This window comes from Cygnus olor, chromosome 7 (assembly GCF_009769625.2).
Source record: "Cygnus olor isolate bCygOlo1 chromosome 7, bCygOlo1.pri.v2, whole genome shotgun sequence".
In the NCBI taxonomy this organism is placed as follows: Eukaryota; Metazoa; Chordata; class Aves; order Anseriformes; family Anatidae; genus Cygnus; species Cygnus olor.
In genome coordinates, this window is record NC_049175.1 from 29,230,546 (window position 1) to 29,256,693 (window position 26,148).

A 26,148-nucleotide genomic window follows, 5' to 3' on the forward strand; every position below is an offset into this window, starting at 1 on the left:
AGGGTAAATTAGTTTCCGTGGCCATCAGTTTCTTAACTTCACTGCTTGGAATGCAAATGTGTACCAGTTGTGGTGCTCAAGTTGTAGTGCAGAGCATTGCTCCTCAGATACAAAATTACTTCACTTATTTATAAAATAGCCAAACTGAAACAGTGTTGTATTGTTATTAAAGCCAGCTGGATTCATATTGTTAATTTAAATGTGGTAGTTTCCATCTCCATCATTAGCATCCTTATTTCCTAGTTCTCAGTATCCTTGTTATAAAGTTGTCTTGCTTTTTTTTTTCTCAGTGAATTTCCATTTAATTACAATCATTTAAATTCAAGTCAACATTGAGTAATCAAATATTTTAATTTAATAATATTATTTTCCAGAACTTGTTTGCCTTTGGTGATGTGGATGGAGCAGGCATAAATGCGAAGCTGCAGCATCCCCTAGGAATAACATGGGACAAGAAAAGAAAACTGCTATATGTGGCAGATTCCTATAATCATAAGGTAAGCATATAGAGTAGCTTGACATATGCAGGCTTTACAATTTTTACTACTATTAGAGTTTATTTTCAGAACATACAAACACTGTACTTGGTTGAGCTGAAGAAAGAAATGATAAGAATTCTTTTGTGAGTTCTTTTTCCTTCCTTCCTTCCCGTATGGGTCCTTCTCTTTACCCATTGTTTTGTTGTTGTATGCTGCTGTGTTGATATGACAGTCCCTTGGGTAAGGTGAATTTGTAACAAGTTACAGTTCCAACTAAAGACTCTTTCTTTATATCTTTCCAAAGAGGCTAAACTGGGGCAAAACAGCTAGGAATGCTTAGCCAGGAATACTGCAGGTTTGATAAAACCAGGAGAGCAAGAGGACTTGTTCTTTCCTCAAAAAACCACCCATATTTTGAGAAGAAGTATTGTGGGTTACTCCCATGGAATTCAAAGATGAGACAGGTTGTTCTGTGTTATTGTTCTCAAGCTTTAATGTCTATAAGGTTCCTAACTGTATGTTGATTAAATGTATTAAAAAATAAGTAGTTTGTTTTGTTTTACAGAATAAGGTATATATATCATTAAATATTCATTAAAACCCGTGGGGCATATGAAATTTTGTTTAAAGTATTGTATAAAACATTATCAACATTTTTGCTATTACTTTAAGAAAAAAGTTAAGAAAAATTTAATCTATTTTTAGGAAAAAAAAAAAGTTACCCTGACAGTTTTATTATGCTCTTACTATTTTGAAAATGTTTTCAGGAAGGCAACAAATATTAGGAAAAAAAAATAAATCTGATCAGCAAGCATACTTTTATACCAAAGAGGTAGGTGCCTTAGAAAGAGAACATACAATGAGGACTAGGAAGAAAGATGAGAGATGTCTTTTGATAAAGTATGATAACCTAGCTTCCAGGACACATGCTCGTGAGCTAAGATAATCAAAGTTATTGCTGGCTTCTGAAAATATGGGCTGTAAGACAATGCAGAACTTTTACATTCTGGTAGTTTTTTTCAAAGAGAGTCTTTTTTGTTTGTTTTTATCTTAGATTAAGGTTGTAGATCCCAAAACGAAGAACTGTGTTACCCTGGCAGGCACAGGAGAAGCAAGCAATGTTATTGGTTCCAGCTTTACACAGTCAACTTTTAATGAACCGGGAGGTTTGTGTGTTGAAGAGAATGGCCGCCTGATGTATGTTGCAGACACAAATAATCATCAGATTAAAGTGCTGGATTTGGAAACAAAAATTCTTTCCATGGCAAGTAATATTTATTAAACAGGCTGATAGTGGTGTTTCTTTGTAAATTACTACTGCAGACTTTAGCAAGTGGTATAAAAATCATATAGCTAATAAACTTTCTGGGGACAGTAGTTATATTCATACAATGTTTTGTGATGATCTAGCAAACAAGCATTACCTGTTAGCATGCTTGTTGATAGCCCTGTTCTTGAAAAGGGAACTTTTGCATATTAAACTTTTTACATAAAAATATCCAAAACCATGCAGAATACTGAGAATATAAAATACAGCAAAGTTAACTTGCAACAGTGGTCTAGAGAGAAAAGTCAACAACAGTTTATTTAACATGACTTCTGTGGGGAGAGCAGAAGAGCTGTCATCACTCTCTTATAGTTCCAAAACCAAGTTTCTAAATCCAAATTCTTCTAAATTTGACAAAAATATTGATACGGCGATGTCTTTGTTTTGCTGTTATGGTACTGAACTTTTTGCTGAACTTTAAAATTTACATTTAAATGGTGTTTAACTTTTAATGAGTGCCATGCAGAATTTTATATATTCTTTATTTGTGGCTTTCAAGTTGTCAAATTGAAACCACTTTCAAATACAGCAGTGCTCAATTTGCTTGTAAACATGAAAACAAAACAAATTTGTACTACTGTCTATCTTATAATGATACCATGTCTTGGTGTTCTCGTGTATATATATGAGATAATAGTCTTACTATATTCTTTTAAGCTTCTTGCATTTAATAGTATGCAATCTTAATGTGTATTTAAATTTCCATACCATGTAATATCTTGGTGCCTTTTCTGGGAAATCGTCCTTTACTTTGCTGCATAATCTGCATGGTTAGAATCTTGGGTTTTATTACCAAAGGATACAGTTACCACCCCATGGGGAGAAAATGCTTATAAATTTTATTTAAAATAAAAATGTAATGCAAATGTTAAAAAATTAAGTTAAAGGATACTCTAAGTAGTGGATTTTGTAAAGTAGTTACAGATTTTATGATTTTAATAGTAAATATTTTTATCTGTATCAATCTGTTTTATCTCTTACATTAAAAAAGTTATTTTGTCATCTCCTTTTTGTTTGTATCGTTGCACTGTTATTGTGCTCCATCAGAAAGTTTCAGTACAGCAACCATATTGTCATGTGTTAGTTTTCTGAGTTCATGTCAGCCATCAAAGTGTGATTGTATTGTGAAAGCCTATTTGTTATACCAGGACAGATGAAAATTAATACTTTGCTTTCTACTGATAGTTGCCTATCCTGAATCCAGAAATGTGCGATGTTCCAGATCATCTGCCTGTGCAAAAGGACAAAACAGCAAACCTTCCAAAACTGCCTAAATCTGCACCAAACATTCAACTTTGTTCACTGACTGTAGCTCCTGGCCAGACAATTCAGTTTTTATTGAAGTTGACCCTCCCTCCAGATTCAACACTGAATGAAGAAGCACCCAACTCCTGGTTTATCACAGCAGAAGGTAAAGTGCTTGTGTTGTTTTATCAGTTGAAGAGGAGTAGATAAGAAGCAAAGTAGATTATATCAGGATGTGCTTGCCATGCAAGGGATCTCAGTGTGATGAACCAAAACGTCCCTCCCAGTCTGTTCCTATATGACACTGTCATGTGGTAAATGTTAGTTAGTGTTGATACATCGAACAGCTGGAGTGGGAAGAATTAAAAAAAAAAAAAAAAAAAAAGAACTTGATAATTGTAGCTTCTTGCTTGAATTAATACATGCTGCATTAATTTTTTTAAAACTTTCTTTAAACAAGTTGCCAACGAGGGCTTGCAGAGGAACTGTTCCCAGAACAGTTGAGCTTTTTCCTCCTTAGATGCTTGCTCTCACCACGCTGTCTCCATGAAAGGCTTATCCCAGCCCTACTGTCTGCTTCTGGGAGAAAGGTTGCTGTGAAGCTGAAGCATATTCCAGAAAGATTCCCTTTTTTTCCTTCCGTCTCTTCAAAAAATTATTTGAAGTAAATTTCTACCTAACCACTTTGAACCTACTTTGTTATACTTCATATATGTATATTTGTACTTGAATATTTCTATAATAAGGCATGCTTTCATATAGGAGGAAAATTGTGGTATGTCAAGGCAGCAGAAATAATTGGCATTTATTGCAGGCCACTTTTACTCTCTTCCTATGTGGCCTTGGGCAACACTTACAGTCACTGCATGCCTTGGTTACTGTGAAATGGGAATAATATTTCATGTTAGAGCAGCGTCGTGAGGCTTAATTAATCCCTTTCAACTCTGAAGTATTTTAAAAGAACACATGGAACATGTTCATGTGGCATGTGACTGGAATGGTTTAATTCTAACCATCGTTGCCATCCTTACGCTGGGTATTACTATGCACGAAGCATGACCAGTAGAATAAACTCTGTGTGTTCCCTAAAATTCTTTTCAGTACAAAAATAGTAAGGTTATCTGAAACACCTTCTTGCACAGGGTGACCATTAGCAAGTGTTTGGGAACAGTGCTTCCCAGTGTTCCAGCTGTGCTCAGAAGGGAGTATCTGTCAGTGCCCTTGGCAGTACCATTTGAAAGAAGAGGCTTACATATGGATGTACTGTATGGAAGCTGATGTACATAATAACGCCTATTTTTTTCACGTTGTGTCGAAACAGTTTTGTCTGGTTATTGAGTTACTCAGGTATGACTCGTTTACTTTAAGTCTAGTATATTCATGGTATACGAATAATTTACTGATCTCTGGAATCAAGGCTTCTAAAAAGTATCCTGTACCTTACCATGTGTGCCTAAGTAAGACTGCCACAAAGAACTTGCCTTTTGTGGGTGAAGGGAGGATACTTTTCATTCAGACTCTGACAAATTTCTGACCTTTGTAAGCACATTTGCTGTCAGACTCTCTGCACCCTAAAAGTAGGTGATGCACAGAGAACTATTTATTACTTCTTAGAGGAACCAAATAAAATAATAAAATAAGCCATTATATAGAGCAGAGGAAAGCATTGCCAAACAGCTAAAAAAAAATAAAAATATATAGTTTTCTTTAGTTTTGTTGTCATGTTCTTGATGTTGAGTTTTCATCATGTGGACCTTCAATAGATTTTTAGAAGCAATGGACAAAACATTTTTATTTCAATTATTTTTGCTCATTTACTATACTGCATTGGAAAACATTCCTTTTTTTGGAAATGCTGCTGGATTCTAAAATTCTACTGACTCTTAGTAATTGTTCTCAGCCTGAATTTACATGCCATATTGTCTTTTACAATAATAAATACATGTTAATAGTCATTACTGCTTGTAGATGCAGTTAAAATGATCTGCAGCTAAACATCTCATCTTCTGACTCATATTTTGTTGGCTAGCTTTCAAAGCGTCTATATATCCATGTGGTAGCTTAATTAAATGGGTCGTTTTAAAAAGCAATCAACAAATACTGTACAGGGCCTGCAATTTGGTTATACACTTCATGATTTAAGGCAGTTTCTCATCGCAGTTTGCTTTTGGAGTACAAATAGACTATTTCCAGCACACTTTTTGGCCTATAAAAATCTCCAAATATTGTTGAGGTGAAGATATATGTCAGAGCTTCAAGGGTTAGTAAAACTGGAGAAGATAAGCAACTTAAACTCAACAAGACATTTCAAGCTCATAACTTCTAGAGCCAAATTTAAGTTATTTTCTTAAAAATGCCAGAAAGAGCACTTCATCCATCTCACTGTACAATAGAGTACAGAGTGCAATGCAATGAAGTAGGTACATGCATTGTGCAGTTTATTTTGCAGTTCACATACTCTTAAATATTTAAATAAATGTGAAACTCAAGTTTTGTTGTAATAGTCAGCCTGAACATAGCTAAATTACAGCAACCTATTTATAAAACCAACCTTTCTGTTTGGAAACATGATAAAGTACCTGCAGTCCTGTTAATTTATGGCAGTCGTCTTGCCTGGAGTATTAGACCTCTAATACAAACATACTACAGCCAATTTATTTCAGGAGTTTTGCTTATGTATCAGAAGAAATTTTAATATCCTCTTAAAAGTGTATAGGACAAATTGCAGATTCGTTGCATTTAGCTAAGGTATTCTGTGGAGATAGATATACCCACATTTCTGAAGCAAAGCTTTGGATTATCTTTAAAAGACAACTAAAGAAGGACTTGTAAACTACTTTTCCTTTTTTTCCCCGAGACTGAAAAAATCAGAAGGGAGATTTCCCCTGATGTTCTATATGGAAAAAGGTCATGTTGTCATATGAGTAAAATTAGTGTTTTTTATATGTTTCAGACATGGTATTAAATATCCTAATGATAAAACTTGTTGTTCTTTTGCAGATGATACATGGTTGCTTCAAGGACAGAGTCTGTCTGGAGAAATTAAGGATGTTTCCTGTCAAACTGTCATTCCCTTTCAGTTACCAAGGAGCTGTCTGTCAGCTGAAGCTGTCCTGGCTATCAAAGCGTGCCTCTACTATTGCAGCAAAGATAGCAGTGCCTGTATGATGAAAGGAATCTCATTCAGTCAGCCTTTACAGATAACGAGTGAAAACCAAGCCAGCTTGACTCAAGTTGAACTAACATACACATTTTTAACTAACTAACCCAAAGCCAGCTAATGTGGTGCTATATGTTGCTGTCCACTGTAGGAGAAAATATGGATAGATAATTTTTCTCCATTGGCCATTTTCCTGGAGCTTATGACAAACCTAAGAAATAATATTCTTGGTAAAATGCAGTAGAATTCCTTACAGTTTAACATGAAAATTTATAATCACAACCTGATTTCTTTTCATTGCAGTAGAAACAATGATACTGTAATACTTCAGACTCCATTGCCATTTGTGAATACATTGGACATATGCTATTCTAAGCGATGAGCAAAAATTTTTAGTGTCCTTTTGAAAGAGTTATTATTGCCTTGTGATTATACTGTAAGAAATTCTTTGCACTATACGTACTGTTAGAATAATTAGATCATTTCAGACTAACAGTTACAGATTCCTTTTGTGCCCTTAAATTTTAATAGAATGTCAAACCTAATAGTTTCTTTCTCCAGGCTATAAAAGGAGCATCTTGCTTATTTTTCTGTAGTGGCGTTTATGACACATGTATTTTGAAAATACATCTGAAACTAGGTGCAGCTCTAATGTTATGCAAACTGATTGTTTTGTTTAACTAGATATGACTGCCTTATACGAAGAGCACGGTTTCATGGAAAAATTTCTGTGAAAGGAAATGTTTGAGTTCCTACAAAAAAAAAGTCATGCTGATTTCTAACAAAGAATGTGCCTCTCTAATGTGTGTGTATATTTGTAAAGAAAAAGAAAATGCTGGAATCTTTCTGATATATACTGATTTGCATTTTATGTAAGTGGTAGAAAATGGTTGATTATCTAAACTGCAAAAATTAAATGTCAACCATTTCAAGCAGGTGAATCACTTTCCTTTCCCACTTTTATGATTTCTTTGTAAAACCCAGTCTGAAGACTTCTGTCTTGGAAACATACAATATTAAGAATGATACTACACTCCTAAAGTGTGATTCAAAGTCTTTTGAAGTTGCTGTTTGTCCACCCATTTGTTATGGTGGCCTCTGAATCAGAACCGTATGTTTAATAATGGATGGTTGCATTCATGTCTAGAGGTTCTGAGCTTTTGCTAGAAAGCTGGTGATTCAATCTTTGAGTAAAGTGCTTTGATTTGAAGTTGTATTCCCAAAACTCTGCCTTTGGTGGTTAAATGTTTTGCGAGTAAAATTTGATCAATTTGCCATAGGAAGTAGCAGGAATACGGGAGGGTGTGCAATTTTCTTACTTGAATTGGAAGGATTTCCACAGTGCTTAAGTGTATTTGGATTAGGTCCAGTGCTCTGATTATGAGGATCAGTTCTGAGAAGATGAATTTGTTTTAAATTTGAAGATAGTATTTTTACATATAGTATGATGTATACTAATGAAAGAATTTTATGTTGTCTTTTCTAAAGCAGTCACCATTGTTCCTGACACCTGTCAGTAAATCCCTGGTATGATTTGTTTTTGCTCTTTCCTAATTGAAAACCGATTGAAATGTTGGTCATGAACTCCAGAGGCTTTTGTTTTAAGGGAACCATATGGATTGGTGTGGTTTTTCCTTCTATTGAAATGCCAGCATATCTGTGAGTTCTCTACAGGACCAGAAATGGTAGTTATCTCACCTGTCAGCAAGGCAAGGCCTGAACTATTATTTTCTTGTGTTTATTTTTTAAGCAACTTTTCTAATTCAGTGTTTCAGTTCCTTTGAGTAAACTTCTCAATCTCACATGCCATTTTGAAGAAGGATAAAGCTTTGCTACTTTGTTCACAGATTGCAAATGCTGTTGAAAGGATGAAGGTAAAGAAACCGATTATGGGGCATTAATCACTTCTCACACTTTATTACAAATCTTTAAGAGTTTTTGTTGTTGTTTATTTAACTTTGGGTGGTAGCCAGGAAACCTTAGATAAGCTTCCAGCTAGCTCACAATTTTTCTGTTGCTTACTGTAAAAAGCAAGCGTTAGTTTCAGAAGTTCAGAATAACAAATTAAATTCTTATAGTTATCTTGAGTATACAACTCAGCAGATAGATTTCTTTTTTTTTTCTCTTATTTCCAACTAAAATATTTGTCTGTTTTGATTGGACAAGATCATCAAATCCTACCTTGTATTTTGGCATACAGAAAAAAGTAAGTCTCAACAAATCTGTTATCTTAATGACACTTTTTAATTTAAGTATTACTTTAATTAAAGTAGGGAAAGGCCACATATTCCTAACTTTAACTACAGTAGATAGTGTTTAAATATAGTGTTGTAGACATATACATACATTTATATCGAAAATATAAACAGATGTTTAAAGGTCATATATCCTTTTTTTTTCAAGATTCAGCTTCTAGTTACTGTGTGTAAATGCATTCAGAACCACTGTAGCTTATTGGGAAGACATGATAGTAGATAGTAGGAAAACTGTTGTGTAAGCATCACGCTGAAGTCCAGGATCAGACTGTAAAGGACCTTTAAATATTTAGTTGTAGCCATATTTTAAATAATGAAACAATTTCTGCTTTACTAGCGGAGAGTAGAAAAATGCGTTTGAACCATTTTTTTTTCTTTCTCTGAAGTCGATGTCTTGCAGCAGTTGACTGAATCCTATATAAACTAAGGGGTGTATACTAACCAGGGGGTTTAATGGTGAACTTGGCAGAGCTAAGTTAACGTTTGGAACAGATGATCTTAGAGTTCTTTTCCAACCTAAATGATTCTGTGATTCTGTTCCTAGAATCTGTAATGGCTTTATCCTAAAAAAGAGACAAAAGGTGTGAGACCATCTCAAAAACTTGACCTGAAAGAAAAGGTGAATGTCCTCAAATGCTTTTCCCCCTGCACCCCATAAGTCCTAAACCATTCTATGCAATAACCCCCTCAGTTTACAAGGGAGAGCCTCTTTCCCTGACTTTTCTTAGTGGGTTTCACACAAGGACACTGCTGTAATCATTGTCCATCTTCTTAGGTGTAACTGATTCTCAGTGTGCTCCAGTTCTTCCTGATGATGTTACTGGGGATCTTCTGGTCCTCAGTCTGTGTGTTCACTATGACTGGCATTTATCACACAGCCTGTTTTGTTTGTCCAAGGAATAGCACACACAGCACTGAGTCCCTCCTTACGTTTCACTTGTGGCGTACAGACATTTGAATGTTCTATATTTAGAATAACATGCTTTTTAAAAGCTTATGATGTTTACTTTTATTCTACAAAAGGGATGCTATTTCCATTGCTTTCTCCAGGGTTTATAAGATGCTGTTACACTAAAGCAAGAAGTGCCATAAATGTAACCAGACAGGCAAAAACAATAGCTTGTACAAGCTACAGAAGTTTCAGTTAAGTTACCAGAAACCATCTTCAAAATACAATTCAGAAAAATAGTAAATTTTACTACTGTCTCTAAATACTGAAAAATTAAATGGCTGCTATCTTTTTGTATGGTAATGTAGTTTATAGTGTTTCCTGATATAAAAAAAAATTCAACTACCAGCATATTGGTATGGCTCAGCACTCCCAGATTCGTATCTTACAGTAACAGTATGTAATTCAAGGCCTTTTCAAATCATGCTTTCCCACTGACTTTAATAGGTTTTGCATCAGACCTATAAAGTCATAAATTACTGTAGCAAATCTCTAAAGAATATTGGTCATGCTTGCATTGGATAATGGAAAAAAGTTCAGAGGCGTTTGCAGTTTTTAGTTCTAGCATTTGCTTTCCTGGAACAGCACTTTTTTTTTCTTTTTTTTTTTGTTTGTTTGTTTAGCCAGAGTAAAAGTGCATATGGCTTTCAGTACATTGTATATATTCTTTATGCACTTCTTTATTCCAATGGGCAAATCTTGTAGTTCAAAGTAAAAGTATCTTTTGTGAGAGCATCAAGAAAAACTTGTTCCTTATCTCTTGCTTAGAGGAGGGAGATGATCAGAACAAAGTGACTTCCCTTCTTGTACAGGGGCATGTCCTTTTGCTCCTTTAATTATTGACTATTCACTCTAGCAAAGAGAGTTGCATTATTGAAAACAGTTTCAAGTTCTCTTGAGTTTTTGATTCCTAATAAGGTTTGCTATGCACATGACAGCCTTAAATGTTTGACTTTGTAGAGTTATCAGTGATATATCTAGTATAAAATGGCTTACAGTTTAGCAGACAATAGCAGAGATTTATGTATTTTTTGAAAATTACTGTTCCTCCTTAACACTTACCTCAAAGACATATTGCAGCTAAATATCCACAGAAGTGTGTGTTCATAAACTGTGTTGCAAATCAAAAGTAAGTTTTCTTCACTGTATGATGTGTGAGAGATGCTGTAACAGGTTGTGTGTGTGTGTCCTCCGGGCTGTAGTTCTTCTAACAGAAGAATTTACCATGCGTAGCAGTTTGTTACCTACCCTTCCTGATGATAACTGCACGCTCAAATCTGCCAGCTCAGTTGTTTGTATAATCAGCTAAGATAACCGATTTGAGTTAGCAAAGATCTAGTATTTAAAATTAACTATTATCATTTTCACTGAAAAAAAAGTTTGTCAGGGGTTACATGAGCTTCTCTGTCCCTCATCAGGAAGATATAAGAACAGTGAGAGTTAGTTGCAGACAGTCACTGCAAAAGTGAGACCTGTTGTTTTGTTTTTTAATTGAACCATCACTTCTGGCTTTGCATTCTGCAGCAGATCATTAACTCAGAAATATTTCTAATAATATCTTACATTCTATTATGTTCATATAACCAAGCTTGACTACTGTCTTCCATCACAACCAGCTGTTCCTATATTTTTGTAGATTTTGAACTATCGTACGTAAAATCACTTACTCTTGTTAAAGATTAGCTTTCATTCTTATTAAGGATTCAACTATGACTTGAATTTCTGGGTTTATTTTGATTTTTGTCATAATATTGGAGGGGGTTTAGGGTGGGGAGAGGAGTTGGTCAGGTTTCTGTGTCTATCTTTTCCTCCTGTAGCTTCCCCAGGACTGAAATATGGCCAGTATCTTATTACCATAGAGGGATCCAAGTAGGATAATTCCCTCCACCAGCATCTTGACCCTCCCCTGCTTTAGGGCAGGGGAGTAAAAAGAAAGTGCAATAGGGCTTTTCCATACAAGGACAATGTTACCTGGCAGCTCACTCCGAACGGGTGCAAATGAGGTGAGGGTTTCAAGATGAGTCGCACAGCACTGATCCTCAGAATGGGTAGATCTAGTGTATATTGGGTTTCTGGAGTTACCTGCTTCCTAGGTCTACTCCTCTTTATGACCTGCAAAATTTTGCTCCATACAGAAGGTGAGAATTTTGCCCTTACTCTCACTGGAAAAAATATTTAATCAATTGATTAATTAGTGCTCTTTATTTTAAGATAACCTGCTAATAGTTACTGAAATCCAGGACCTGTCTAGAGCCTTCCGTACAGTTCTAGAGGACATAATCTTACTTTAATGTTACCAAGTCAGCTTCATCAAACTCTACAGTGATGCAGCTACCATCATTTTTTTTTTACCTTTATCTCTGGCCCTATTCAATGAAGTTCTGAAGTTGTTTCTAGATCTCCTACAGCATCTCAAACTTGAGTAGCCTATACATGGACTTTGTTGGCTCTTAGTTTCAGGAAACTGCAGATTAAATACTTGGGAGTATTAGGTGATTTGAAAGATACCCCAGCTTGCTATCTTGTTGAAGGTTGTGCTTAATTATTATCGCAGGGTAACGTACTTTTGTTGCAGCTGAAAGGCTAAAACCTTAGATTGTGCACCTATAGTTACTTGTTGTTTAGTGTACTGCCTTGTTGGTCCAATGCTTTCAAGGCATACAAGAGGACTTTTTGTCCAACTGCAGGCCCTAGGGATAAGAAAAATAATTACAAGTGTTTTTCAAGCCTTGCTTGGTTCCTTTATAACACTGATAATTTTGAGTTAAAGAAATCACACTTATAGAAATCTGTTTATAAGTCTACCTTAACTTAATGCTTTGTACTCCACATGCCTCAGAAGAGCAATATTCCACAATATATTTTTCCCCTCTTGACTAAGTATTTAGAAATTCAACCCATCTGGACATTGTCAGACTTCATAGTAAGCAAGATAACTATTCCCCATTTGGTTTTATGGTTTTTTAAAAAAATAAGAGCTTGTACTTCACGTTTTTGATGAAGCTGAAATACCTGGTTTTGAACCACCCATTCAAGGCATGTGTGCTGAGAGTTGGCTGTTTTGGATAACTTCCAGGTTTTAAAATTTTGGAATTGATAGTTAAATGGTGGAACATAGCCAGCATGGGTTCATGAGGGGAAAGTCCTGCTTAAATAATTTAATTTCCTTTTATGACAAGGTTACTCATCTAGTTGACCAATGGAAGCTGATAGGTGTGATTTTGGGGGGATTTTAGCAAGGCTTTCAGTATTGTTTCTCACCTATGTTCAGCATACAGCTTGACAAGTACGCAATACGATGGGTGAACAATTGGCTGACAGATCAGGCTCAAGGGTTATAGTAAGTGGAGTTCCAGTAAATGGCTGGTGGCCTGTCACTAGTGGGGCTTCGTAGGGCTCAATTTTAGGACAGGCTCTCTTGATTTTTCAGATGAACTGGATGCAGGACTCAAATGCATAGTAAGTAAGTTTGCAGGTGACGCTAGGTTAGGAGGAGTTGTTGGTTTCCTCAAGGGAAGAGAGGCCTGCAAGGAGAGAGTTCACAACAAATTAAAGGTCTGAGCAATCACCAACTCAGTGAAGTTCAGCAGGAGCAAGTGCTGGATTCTGCAACTGGGAAGGGGCAACCCTGGGTATACGAACAGACTGGGGAATGAGAGGCTGGAGAGCAGCCCTGCAGAAAGGGATCTGGGGGTTCTGGTTGATGGCAAGTTGAATATGAGTCAATACGAGTGTGCCCTGGCAGCCCAAAGAGCCAGCAGTGCACTGGGGTGCATCAAGCACAGCACTGCTAGCTGGTCAAGGGCAGGGATTGTCCCCTGCTGCTCTACGCTGGTGCGGCCTTGCCTCAAGAACTCTGTGCACTTTGGGGCACAGCAGTATAAAAAGTACATAAAACTGTTAGAGAGTGCCCAAAGGAAGGTTACAGGAATGGTGAAGGGCCTAGAGGGCAAGACGTGTGAGGAGCAGCTGAGGTCCCTTGGTTTGTTCAGCCCAGAGCAGAGCAGGCCGAGGGGAGGCCTCATGGTGGCCTGCAGCTCCCTCACGAGGGGAGCGGAGGGGCAGGCGCTGAGCTCTGCTCTCTGGGGACAGCCTGCTGGAGTTCAAGAAGAATTTGGGCAACTTCTCAGACATAGGGTTTGATTTTGTGGTAGTCCTGTGTGGAGCCAGGAGTTAGACTCGATGATCCTTTTGGGTCCCTTCCAATTTGGGATGTTCAATGATTCCATAACAGAAATGCTAAATGTTTTATATCTACAGTATCTAACTTCAAAAATACTCAGTCTTGCTTTTAAAAGAAAATCAGTGCACTTAAAGCTTTCTCTTCTGTAAATCATTGTACTGTTAAATTATGATGGATTTGTGTGATTTTGTATAGATATTAATAAGGAAAAATAAGGTAATTGAAAAACTGCAACCAGGTGAAATGCAGGCTCTCTCCAAGGTTACCAACAACTATCTTTAGGGCCAGTAGTTCAGTCCAATGTGACAGAAATTCCGCATTTTCATTACATCATGATGACTGAAGGAAGAAATCAGTGCCTTGAATAAAAATACTTGAAAGTGTGTATTTGTAGAAAAGCTGGAGTGTTGATTGAAATGAGGTATTTATTTGACCTTCATGATTTGTGAGTTTTGTGTTGTTTTTTAAAATTCTGTACTAATTCAGAAACTGTAAAGTTTTTTTCACTGTTATCTTGTAGAATTAAGTTGAAATTGAAGTGTTTTTTATTCGAGCTACTCTTCCTGTGAAGTACTTTTACTATCAAAAGGTTTTTTCTCTGTCTTGCAAACATACCTGTTATGTACATTTAAAAACATCTTGCAGAAGTTGGGATGCAAGTGAGATGGAGGTTAAAACTTTAATTTAGAAGGGCAAGGATGATTCTTCTTGGCATTTGAGGGACAGGGAGTTGGTCTGCTTTTTTGTTGTTGTTTTTTTTTCTTTTCCTTTTTTTCTTCTATAAGCAAAGATTATTTAAACGGCAGAGGGCTGTGTATAGAGACAGCTATGAAGGGTCTGGTTCTCTCACTGTGAAACCATGTAACGTCATTTAGGTTCTGATGTTGGGATGTTTTAAAATCCCTGCAGTATAGCACTAGTGAAGAAAGTCACAGCTGAGCACTTAACACCTTAGTACATGGCTTATATTGTTTAGATGGAAACATGGGGAGTATTTTTTTTTTCTTCCTTGAGTACTACAGTGTTGCTTTAAGGACATGGGAATATTTTTGTCTGCTCTTTGAGATACTAAACCTCTTTTTTTCCATTGCATGAGATGCAAAGCCTTTCAAATATCTGAACGTTTAAAAGGTATGTTTTATATTTGTTAGTACAAAGTATGTGAAGAATTAGAACTGAAAGCACATCATCTGCAGCTGATGTAGATTGTGGAGATTCTTCATACACAGCATCACCTAATAGAGTTCTTAACAATATTCATGGGTTATGATCCTTTTTAAGTAAAAGGTAAATGTCCTGTAATATTATGAGAACAAATAAATACACTGTGGAAGAAATGCTAGCTTCAGATTTCAATTCAGCAAATAAACAGTGATTGAAGAATGTATTCTCTCCCCTATGAAGCCTATTTCTCCTTGTAAAGCTTTTTCATGGAAAAATAAACATTAAAAATTGTATCTTTTCCTTCAAATCTTGGCTTGCCTGTCAATCTTTACATCAACATAGATGTGGAAGTAATGAAATGTGTGTGCCATAAGGCATTGCAACTTGATTAAAATCTTGTAAACAACAAGTACAATTTGTTTCACACTCCCTTTCCTGCAGGGCTCTGCAGCCATGGGTGTCAACTGACCATTCACGGACCTGAGGTTTGGTAAAACAGGGTGCAGTCATGAAGACTCTCCAGCTTCAGGTTTACCCAGTGATCTGGAAACAAGAGATCTGTTTTTATTCCATTTGTGCACATAAGAGAGATGAAAAATGTTGTGCTGGATGAGTCACAGACTGTTTGCAGACTTCTAGTTGTTTTTTTTCAGAGATGCTCAGAACTATCTTAGCTACTGGAACAGGTCTTGGTGCATTGAGGTCTGCTTTAGAGCAAGGTTAGCCATATTAGCCTGTAAACTGTGCCACAGTTTGCACTGTGTGGGTGCTTATAGACACAGCTATTCTCCTTCCACTTGACGTTGCATGGCCCCTGGAAAGAAGGGAGTTGCTGTAAGCAAATGCTTGGTTTGGCTTCACCCAGACCTTAATGTGAGGAATGAGGGAATACAACCTTCCCCCATTTCTTCCTCATTTGCCTAGAGAGGTGAACGTTTTGTTCTGTTGACAATAACTATCATAGTAAAAATGTTTAATTGTAATAATTATGGTCGAACCATACTCTAACAACAGCTTGTACTATTATAATTATTTCACTTGGATAACAGTTTTACAGCTTTGACTAAGAACATATGGATATAGACTACTAATACAGGCTTCTTGTGCAGTGATACAACTGAGGAGCAATACCAGCATACCTACAAATATAATCTATTATGCTTTGAATCGTGTTCTTAATGATACAGTAATTAATTGTTGATGAAAGTATTGTATGCAGAAAAACTCTGTCTTGTTTACTGCAATAGGTGAGCATTAGTAGTGTAGCTAAGTTGATTTTTTTCCTCCTTGTTAAATAATATTGCTAATTTTTATTCAAATACCTATAAAACTCAACTAATTTTCTTTGATTTTCCATCCAGATGAAATATATTCAGTGTAGCCTAATGCGTTAAGACTGAATTTGACAAACATTCAAGCAAACTTATTTGCATTTCTATGTTTTCATATAAAGTGCATATAAAGCTTCTGCCAAACCTAACCCAGTTAGCTTAAGCGGTGTTGTGTGATATCTCAGCATCTTAGTGAGCATTCGCTTTGAATGATAAAGCTGAAAGTTCACTTATTTTCATTCATCTCATCTGAAATGATATCTTCACCCCCAATTTTTAATCTAAGTATTAATTTAAATAATAATAATAAACCTGCATGTACAAACCTATAGATTCTTGCATGGTAGTAAATGCCATTGTGTACAATGACATATTTGACTGAGCTGGATTTGTGCATTTTGCCAGAACTGAGGAAGGCACTGCCCCTTTCCGTGGCCTCAAAGTGGCTGCTCTAAGAAGCAATTACTTACATTCTTCCTAAAGGCAGGGGAAGGGAGCCTTTCGTTTGAAATTTAATGATGGGGCCAAAATATTTTCTTGTTATTGCAAGGGATTCTGCAGTCTCCTGCCAAGAACTTACCCAGACATGGGATAGATGAGTCTTTAAAAGGCTTCTCTCCCTTCCCTGTCCCTCCAATCTAGAGAGTCTGTTTTTCTGTGGGTGTTCAAAATCCCGACCCTGCTTCCTCATCTGAATTTTTTCCTTTTCACCTGTCACCTTGGTATTTTGTGCAAGCAGTCCCAACAGAAATTGAAAACAGTATTTGACCGCAATTTTGCATGCTTTTGTTTGTAGCAAAATTTTACCTTAGCTGTAATTGGGCTTTCTAGAGCTGGTTTGGTTGCCTTTGCCTTCTTCCTTAAGGAAAGATGTGAAAGCAGAGGCAAGGATTTCAGACTTGAAGTGTAAAAGAGTAGCTTTCTAATGTACTGCTACAGCAATGCATATTGTTTCTTTTCTGGAAAAGCATTAGCACGCTGTAACCCTCAGTTAAATCTCTATATTTGTCCTATGTCAGGCATTCCCTTAAGCAGAACACGTGGGCTTATCAATGCTCAGAGAGCCTATCAACAGGCTGTAAGTAATGGATATGCTTTCCAAAAGCTGAACGAAACTGTAACATTAAGGAGTAGTTAGATATTAATGAAGAGGTTGCTGTAGTAAAACCAAATATTTAGTCAAAATTACCTCTGTGTTGTATATTTGTGTGTAAATTCTACTGCGGAACAACAATGTTGTTTGATCTTTGAAGTTAAAGTTTGCAAGCATTGTCATTGAGAACTGAGAAGTTGTTCTAACATCATCTCTATATTCTAATGAGAAGGCAGTACAACAGTTTTAATATCTTATTTATGCAGCAGGGTTTGGAAAGCACATCACTTCCCTAGCATGGGTCTGAGCTCTGTGTCTGAGATGACAGCAGATAAGCCTGCTGTGTTTCACAGAAAGTACAGTCCCGTCTAACAGTGGAAGTAGTAGTTAGATCAAGGCCTCTGCGCTTTCCCTCCTTCTCCTTATGCACACTAACAGGCTAATGACTTGACTAAAGTTGTAATGTTTTACAGGTTATCTGGGTTTAACACTAAACTACAGAGATTGTTAAGAATGAGAGATGGAGCTGTTTTCCAGAACCTTTATCCATTAAGCAAATGGAATCACACAAGAGAGTACAAAATTGAAACGTGCCAAACAGTGCGTAGGAGCATCGATTTCTAAATGGCAGCTAAATCCAAGGGAAATTTGCTGGGGGCTACTGAGAAACCCATCATTTAAATTTTTCTCTCCTTTATGCAGTTGAGTGAGGAAGATGGATTTAATTAGCATTTTTGCTGTGCTCTTAGCAGTGTAAGTGCTATAAAATGCTGTTGTTATTGCAGACTTGAATCAAAGGAGGCATATGAGGCAGAACTTGTTAGACTATGTGGAAGGTGCAGAGGATATGCTGGGACATTCAGAGATGGAATCCCTAGTAAAGAGTGACAAAATTTGCCTTTTGGAATTGCAAAATGAAACACCTACTGAATCATAACAGGAGTAGTCATGAAATTAAACTTAGCAGGGGGTTAACATTTTTTATTTACTTGAGGCTGCTGAACAAAGCAATTCTCTTTACAGTAGGTTTAAATTACAAGGAGTGCATAAAATACAGGTAAAATTACTGAGAAGTCAAGAAGAAAGATGAATGCTGATTTTTTTTTTTGTCTTTTTTGTTTGTTTTTCTAGAGAGATATATAATCATCTTTTTCTAATATGCACAAAACCCATTGATTTAAAAAATAAAGATTCTGAAACATTAGTGGCTGGAGTCTCAGCACCTTTGTGACCTGCTTCTGGTCTGTGTAAGTATGTACCCTCTCATGAGGACAGTTTTCATAGATGCTCAGGACAGGGTCTCTCCTTTCATACACTATGGTAGTCTGATTGCTGTTGTGCCATCTGGGACTCTGCATGTCACAGTTTTGGTCCTGACAGTAGGATGGACTAGGTTATTATAGACACCTGACAACAGGCATGCATTTTTTTGCAGAGAATGGTCTAGCTCAGATGAACTGGTCATGGCAATTGTTTTCCAACTTCTAATATGTAGAAAGCCTGTGGGGCATCTTGTTACAGCAACAAGAAAAAAAAAAAAGAAAAAAGATGAGGATTCTTTTAGATTTAATCAGTGTTGAAGCTTCACACAATCTTGAAAGAAATTTGTATTTACGATCAAAAAAAAATTATGTTGCTAGCTTAGGCAACTTTTATATTTTAAGCTGAGAAGTGTTTACAGTGAACTGAAGAAATTTTCAAGAAAAACTTATCAATGTTATTCTGAGGCAATTCTGACCTTTCTGCTTTAACAATATGTTTTGGGAACTACCATAAGCCATCTAATATCCTATCCTTTTTTTTTTTTTTTTTTTTTTTTGTCAACCAAGGAAATTAGTGAGGGAAATTCCCTAGCCTAATGTTCCTGGGTAGCACTCTGATAGTGTATATCAGCATTGATGTCTACTGAAATTGCCTCAAAATAGGAAGAGATTCAGTAGTAAGTTTAACTCAGCGATATAAAATGTGAAGGCTGAATCCTTTGGAATAAATCCGTTATTCCCTTTAGGAACATATTTGTCCCATCATGGTGGGTCCCAAACACCTTCATGCATTCAGAGGGGTCACTACAGCTCTGGCCTAAACCAGCAGTGAGGGGCAGGAGGACGGCAGCACCTCAAAGCACGACGTCTTGGTGGACGTGCACCACACCAGTGCCTCTGACCTGTCAGCTAAACCTTTCTTCCCCTCATGTTTGCTGTCAGCCTCCAACGTCACTTCAGCTGTCCCAGTCAGGAGGAGGCAAGCATTTCACGTGGGTCAGAAACTGGCCTGCCTCTGACTGGGCAATAGACCTCATACGTTTCTTCCCAGACAGCAAATAGATGCATTTTTTACCACATTGCTGCACTCGTCTCTAATCTCTGCTGAGTTTCTTCTTAATGACCATCACTTGACCCTTTTCACTCTACCTTCATTTCTCTAATTACCTCCACCAAAGTCCCAGTGACTACCCACTTGTAGCTCTTTTCACTCACAAAAGAAAAGTCATTTAGTTTCTCTTATACTCGAAGAAAATATTCCTAACTTGTACATCCCTTTCCCTTTTCTTTTGACACTCATGAAATGTGCTGTTAACAAGAACTCCTGCTTCCTGTGCTTCACTTCTGTATTACATCCCCACTAATTTGGCTGTGTCCCCATGCAGACCACTGAAATTGCTCTTAGCACAGTTTCTAATGATCTATTACTAGCCAAATCTCTTCCATCTTCTTGACCTGCCAACATATTGCCTTCAACATATACAACCTGCGTTTTATTTCTGAAATCTCCATTTCTATTTGCTTCTGTATGTCACTTTATTCAGGTACTCTGCCTGATGTGGAAACTGCTCCTTCATCATGTCCTTGGCTGAACATTTCTCATCATCCCAGCCTCCAGCTCTCGGTGGGAAGCCCCCTTTATTCTTCCCACGTGTTTGCGTAACGCCTAATGCAATGGAGCATTTTTCTGAGAAGGACTCCTAGACACTCTGGTAATATAAATGATGATAAAACTTGGTAGGGCAGGTTTATTTCCCTAGCACCATTTATTCTTAGGAAAATAGCTTTAAAAATAGATGCAGAAGCCAGAATAATAAATGACTTCTATGAAATTTGCAGTTCTGCTTCCATCATGCCAGTGGCTTGCTCTTGCCTGTTTGCTCACATACAGATCTCCCGTTGCTTTTCCTCCTGAAGCCTCAGTAATGGAGAAGCAAACAAATTCATTAAACCTTCCTGACCTGGGAGGATTAAGTCCTTAGTTCAGGAATTCCGGAAGGGCCTGTGGAGTTCGGCTGAACTACATGTCCCTCCAGGTTCAATCCCCAAAGGGTCCAAGATTTTATCAGACTTTTTATGCGGATGTTTGATCACATGCTGAAAAAATGTTGGAGTTGGCCAGAGATGCAGCAGTCCTCACAATATTTATTTATTTATTTATTTTAATTTGTTCTAGTTACTCAAGAGATGATTGATTGGAATGAATGAAAAACAAAGCAGCATTAAATATAGGGTTTGATTTACACTGTGGTACATCTGTCCTTCTCCAAAATACAACAGGTCCTACACATGTGAGTGAAGGCCTTTCCATTGCAGGTCATTGCAAAGCTGCTCAGTTCTTACCAGCGTTCCTGAGATTTTGGCTCAGTCTGCTCAGCAAGGAACAACCCCATCACACCAACCAGCTGCTGCATGTTGAGTTCATGACAGATAAATCCAGTAGTACATATGGCCAGAGACAAGGTTGCTTCTGGAGTTACTGCCAAAGAGTACCCATCAAAACACCTCTCAGGCCTCCCTGTATATAATTAGGGTGAGGACTAGAAGAAGCCACTGTGGAAGCACGTGCCACTTCCACAAACCATCTTGCATGACACGAGCTTACAGCTGATCTGAGACTGTGAGCTGACAATTTATGGATGACATTAGGTGTAATTTGTACAATGCTCAGAAAGGATACTTGAATTCTTCAGCTTTTTTTTTTTTTTTTTTTTTCATAATGACTGAGCATCTTCATTAGTGTGTTAATCAACATACAAGCGGGAATCATCATTTGTGGTTCTTTCTTTTTCTCCTTCTCTCGTCTGGGGAAGAAATGGTTTGGCAAGGCCATGTTTGGAGTGCCTGTAGGAGGTGAGGTGATGTTTAGATCCCACAGAAGTTCACTCTATGACTTTGAACGAGCCACAGAGATGTCTCCTGAACTGCTGGCTATTACCCTTATAATAGAAATGTGAGTGACTGAGCAGTGTTCTTTCTCATCAGCTGACTTTTTTTTTTGTTTGGCACTGAGCATCTAGAAGGTTGTGAACAATTTCATGGATTTTACTCGATATTTTGAGCAGAAGGATTCAATTTCCTCAGTCACAGATCTTCTGTATAAACCGTTGTATCCACAGTTCTCTATTCCCAGCATCAGAAGCCACTTCCCATCACTCCTGTTTCCTGCGGGGCTCACATCCTACTGCTGTCCTGCAGAGTGACAGGGGATGGAGCAGACTCAGCTCCCTCTGCCCAGGGGAGGCTTTTGGCAGTTTGCACCATCAGTCATCTCTTCTGAGGAAAGACAGTGGTCCAAGTCCCATTGATGCCAGTTGGATGGCACTCTTCTGTGGGAAGCCTGTCTCGGTAGAGGAGGGAGACGTGTAATGAGCTCTCATTTACTCATTGGGACCTGTCCTGTGACTTTGCTGTAGTTCATCAAACAGTGATGAGTTCATCTTCAATATGGCTACAGTCCAGGCAAGAGGTAATGAGAGGCATTTCTAACACACCAGCAGGCAACCAGCACCGAAATCTCCGAATCAAAAGGAGAAAGCAGAAGGCATGGCCCTGGGATGGTGTTGTGTGAGACCTCAGTCAGTGTCTGTAAGGAATCCAGGAGGGCTCCAGGTGCGAGGTAAATACCCAGAAAAACAGTCAGGAAGCCTTTTTTTCTGGAGGAAATTCTGCAATCATACATAAATCTGTTAGCCTGGCCTGGTTTATTTTTACCTTTAATCCTGAAGAATTCCTGTCTGATGTACTAACCCTGTTGTCTTGTGTTTTATTAGAACCAATTTACAGAGCCTCATTCTAGTATGCGTGGGATCCTAAGCTCAGCTTTTCCCAAAAAGCTGCCTTTTTAACTCTTCCAAACCTTCCCTGAATTGATTCTTCTTTTAAGACATTGCAGTATCTGAGAAAAATGCTGGGAAGAAAAATATGCTATTTTCCCTTATCCATAAAGGTACTTGAAATGTAAAGCAGCTAGTACATAACATTAGCAATGGGAAATAAGCATCTCAGACCCATAAATTTAGCAAAAATTTTAAGATATTAGTTTAGGAACTTTTTCCCCCTCGGATTCGCTAACTTTGGTTTATTTATTTTACAGTCCTAGGAGCGTCACACACAAATCTGGTTGGACCAGATGATCTTGGAGGTCTTTTCCAACCTTTATGATTCTATGAAATCTTTTAAGATTAAAAACCAAACCAAACCAAACCAAAAACAAACAAACAAACAAAAGAACCGCTATAACTAATACAACTATTATTTTAGTCAAGAATGTAAGGATGAATAACGAAAAATGTCAGAAAAAAACAGCACAAGAGGGGTCTTGTCTGTTATGGCAGGGGGAGCTGAGAGTACTTGCTTCTCTGTGATTATATATCAGTTTCCTAATTCCCTAGGCCAAAATTAAGCACTGGTTTTGCTGGTACTGGCTTACTAATGTTTGAGGCAAAGTCTTCTGCTTATTGTATCCTCAAATTAAAAATTTCTGTGCCAAACTGACAATTTTAATGGCATTTTAATTTCTCAGTAAGGAGAACGTAAGCAAAGTATTTGAGTGAGATGTTTCAGATCAGCACGGGAAGCAAGAGCCCAGCCTACCTCACCAGCCTGTCACCTGCTCCCTGTCCCCTGCCACAGACACTGTACATGAATCTGAATTCATTCCCAACATGACCACGGTCTGCACCTGCACTGGGAAATTTGTTTGTTTTGGAAGGCTTTGATCCTTGTAGAGTCTACTTATTTTCAATTTTTTCAACGAACACGTACGTGCTTCATTGTCCAGGAGCATCACTGCTGACAGCAAGGAGCTTGTTCACCCTAGTAGAGGTCTGCTCGTACATAAATACACAGCTGCATAGGCACACACTAATTTTTTCATGTGCTTAGCACAGTGGGACTCGAGCCCTAACTTAGGACAGCTGAGTGCTGCTTTAATAGAAAGAAATGATGAAAATTGCAGATTATTTCTTTGCTGCTCATTATGCCTTTTAAAAAAATCCTACACTCTGACTTATTCAAAAACCCTGACTGCAGACCACCTCCTCTTCAGGAGAACTGACAAAGTGTTACAAGCAGGCCTGTCTGATGACAGATATGTGATTATATTTAAATAGCCCTGCCATAAAAAGCATTTCCTAGGTTGTTCTTTTTCTTTGCCTGGTGTTTAAAAGGTTGCATTGCATTTTGTGTGTTCTTAATGAAAACTTTCTGCTGTGTGAAAAGGGAGATGAGAGCACTGAATTTAGCTTGTAGTCACCACTTACCATACAAAATAAATACGTGAAAATGTAAAATATATATATATAACATATGTCTATGCCTATGGGAGTTTCTCATGGTGGCAAAAAATGCCCCAGCCAGTTCAAAGTCTGGATGAATTGAATCCCACTTCCAAAGAAAGGCTCACATTGCTGATCTCCGGTGTCCTGCTGTTTGAACTCATCAGCCTCAGAGCTGATAAGAGCATGTTATTATGCAAACTATCAAAGTTTGTTTACACAACTTCTTAAAACAGATTCTTTCAATGGTGTGGCCAGGTGGTTAATATCTATTGTCAAATTGTTTGTGCGTGCCAGTTCAGTAGTATACATTCTCCATCCCGTAAGCAAGATATTGTTCACTGTACAATGTTCTGTCATCCTAAATCTGAGGGGCTAACGCTCACTCTCATCTTTAATCTCCTGGAATCCTTCTTTTCCTTTAATTTTGAAATTTATAAGCACTTCCATAGAGCACATCCTTCAATAAACATAATAAAAAAAAATCAAATAACCTAAACAGCATTAAGTTGAGAATTAAGTTAAGAATCAGGCAGGAATCTGGCAATGCAGTGCTAGTCTACCATAAAGTCTTTCATCTTTGCAAGTCCTGGAGCACTCTAGTTTTCTAGTTTTCAGGCGGCCTCTCTGTTCTAAATATTTTTAAGTGGCTTAAATGATACCTCAGTTTTGGGACACCCAATTTAATGTTCCCTCAAATGGATCAAATTTTCATAAGATGGCTGTTTAATGTTTCCTGAATAGCGGGCTGTTTTTCTTCTGGTATCTATAAGCAGAAGCAACAAAGATCACTCATCATTTTTTAAGTGTATAACACATTTTTAATATGTTCAATTTAACTGCAAACTCCCAATAACATCTGTGAAACATTAGGTTTTCTCCTATGTTTAAAAGGCTTTGCTTCTACATGGGATATAAATTACAGAATAAAATGTATCAGGAAAAATGGGAAACGGAGATACCAACTTATATACAAAGGAAATACTGGAATTTTTATTATCAGTGATTTTCTTAAATCTGCTTGAACGTAGCTCTGCCAACATTTTCCAGGATGGCTATGGCTCAAGGTTTTCACTTCGATAGATCAGCAATTCGTAGCGGATCCCTGGAGAGCTCAGATTAATGAGAAGTGACAGTAATGAAACCACTTCCAGTGAGCTCCAAATTGCCAGGGGCTGTTGGAGCTCACCGTCCCGAAGGAGAGCCCTGGTGTCACACCTGAGGAAGTGGAGGTGACAGTGGGACCTTCCGTGCGTGTTGACAACGTCAGCATCACAGGGATCCTGGTCTTGCTCCTGGCTCTCAGAAGGGAGCTGTAACTTTGAGCCTTTGCCACATCAGGTCAGCTATTTAAGTGTGGAAATAGTAAAATGCCCAGCTTTAGATTTGTGGCTGCTAACACATTACAAATTCCCATTATATTTATATTCCATTACATTAGCTTTACAGTTGCATTAACTTTTCATGGGCTACATTCACCTCAACATGCTGTAATGTAGATGTCTGTGAGTATTTTCATCATCAGACCCAAAGTCTTTTTGTTTTATGTTCAGTTTCCTAGCCCTTCAGATCTTTGGAAATGGGACTAGCGGCAAAATCACTGAAGTATTTGGAAAAAAGTTTAAACTTTCCTATATCTTGAGCCAAGATACAGCAACTTAAGATGGTCATTTGGACATTTGTGGCCTGTCACAAGCAAGGTTTTTTGAATGAGCTTATCTTCACTGAAAGCTACAGTAACTTAGATTATTTTTCAATTGCTGTGGATTAGAAGTCCACACAGCTTCAAGGTGGCAGCAAAGTTACCTGTATGCTATGGGAAAATCTAGCCACAGACACACTGAGAAATTTTAAGCAAATTGACTATTTTTTTTTTACAAAAACAGAGAACAAAAAGTGTTGGAAGAATACCACTTCTAAGACCCTTGTACAATGTAGATACTTAATAAATACTTCCACAGCCTTGGAATCCAAAACTAATTTCCATTTCCCTGTCTATTTTGACATTACTTCCTCTGACAATGATGAGTGCCTCAAAACTGCATATCACTTTCTATCTAAAGCTTGAACTTTTGTGTGTATTTTTCTTTCCTTAATAAGTAACACTGCTAAAATTATGCAATGGGTAAGAAGCAAAATGAATCATCCGGCAGTGAAAAACTTATTTTGAAACTGTAGGAAAATATATATTTGGGCATGTGGTTCTGGAATTGATTAAATCACCACATTTGCAAATCCTTAGACCTTACCTCACCATAAAGTTGATTCAAAATTTTGAGAGGAAAACCACAAGCTAAATTTGCAGAAGAACATATAGCAGATACTCAACAATGGGCATGAACAGAAAAGACAAGATTTCTCGTAGGAAATGAGAAATTTCTTGTGGTGCTGAGGAGGACTGAAGCACTCTTAGTACATTGC

At 37.5% G+C, this 26,148-nt stretch overlaps 1 protein-coding gene across 1 annotated transcript in view; it reads left to right on the forward strand.

Moving 5' to 3' along the window:
- NHLRC2 (NHL repeat containing 2) overlaps positions 1-15,062 on the forward strand; it is a 39,205-nt gene extending 24,143 nt beyond the window's left edge. The window contains exons 8-11 of the mRNA XM_040563391.1: positions 375-497; positions 1,534-1,743; positions 2,992-3,217; positions 6,052-15,062. Of these exons, the coding sequence (XP_040419325.1) occupies positions 375-497; positions 1,534-1,743; positions 2,992-3,217; positions 6,052-6,317 (825 nt within the window). The 3' untranslated portion in view covers positions 6,318-15,062. The remainder of the gene's footprint in view (positions 1-374; positions 498-1,533; positions 1,744-2,991; positions 3,218-6,051) is intronic.
- Positions 15,063-26,148: the final 11,086 nt, after the last annotated feature.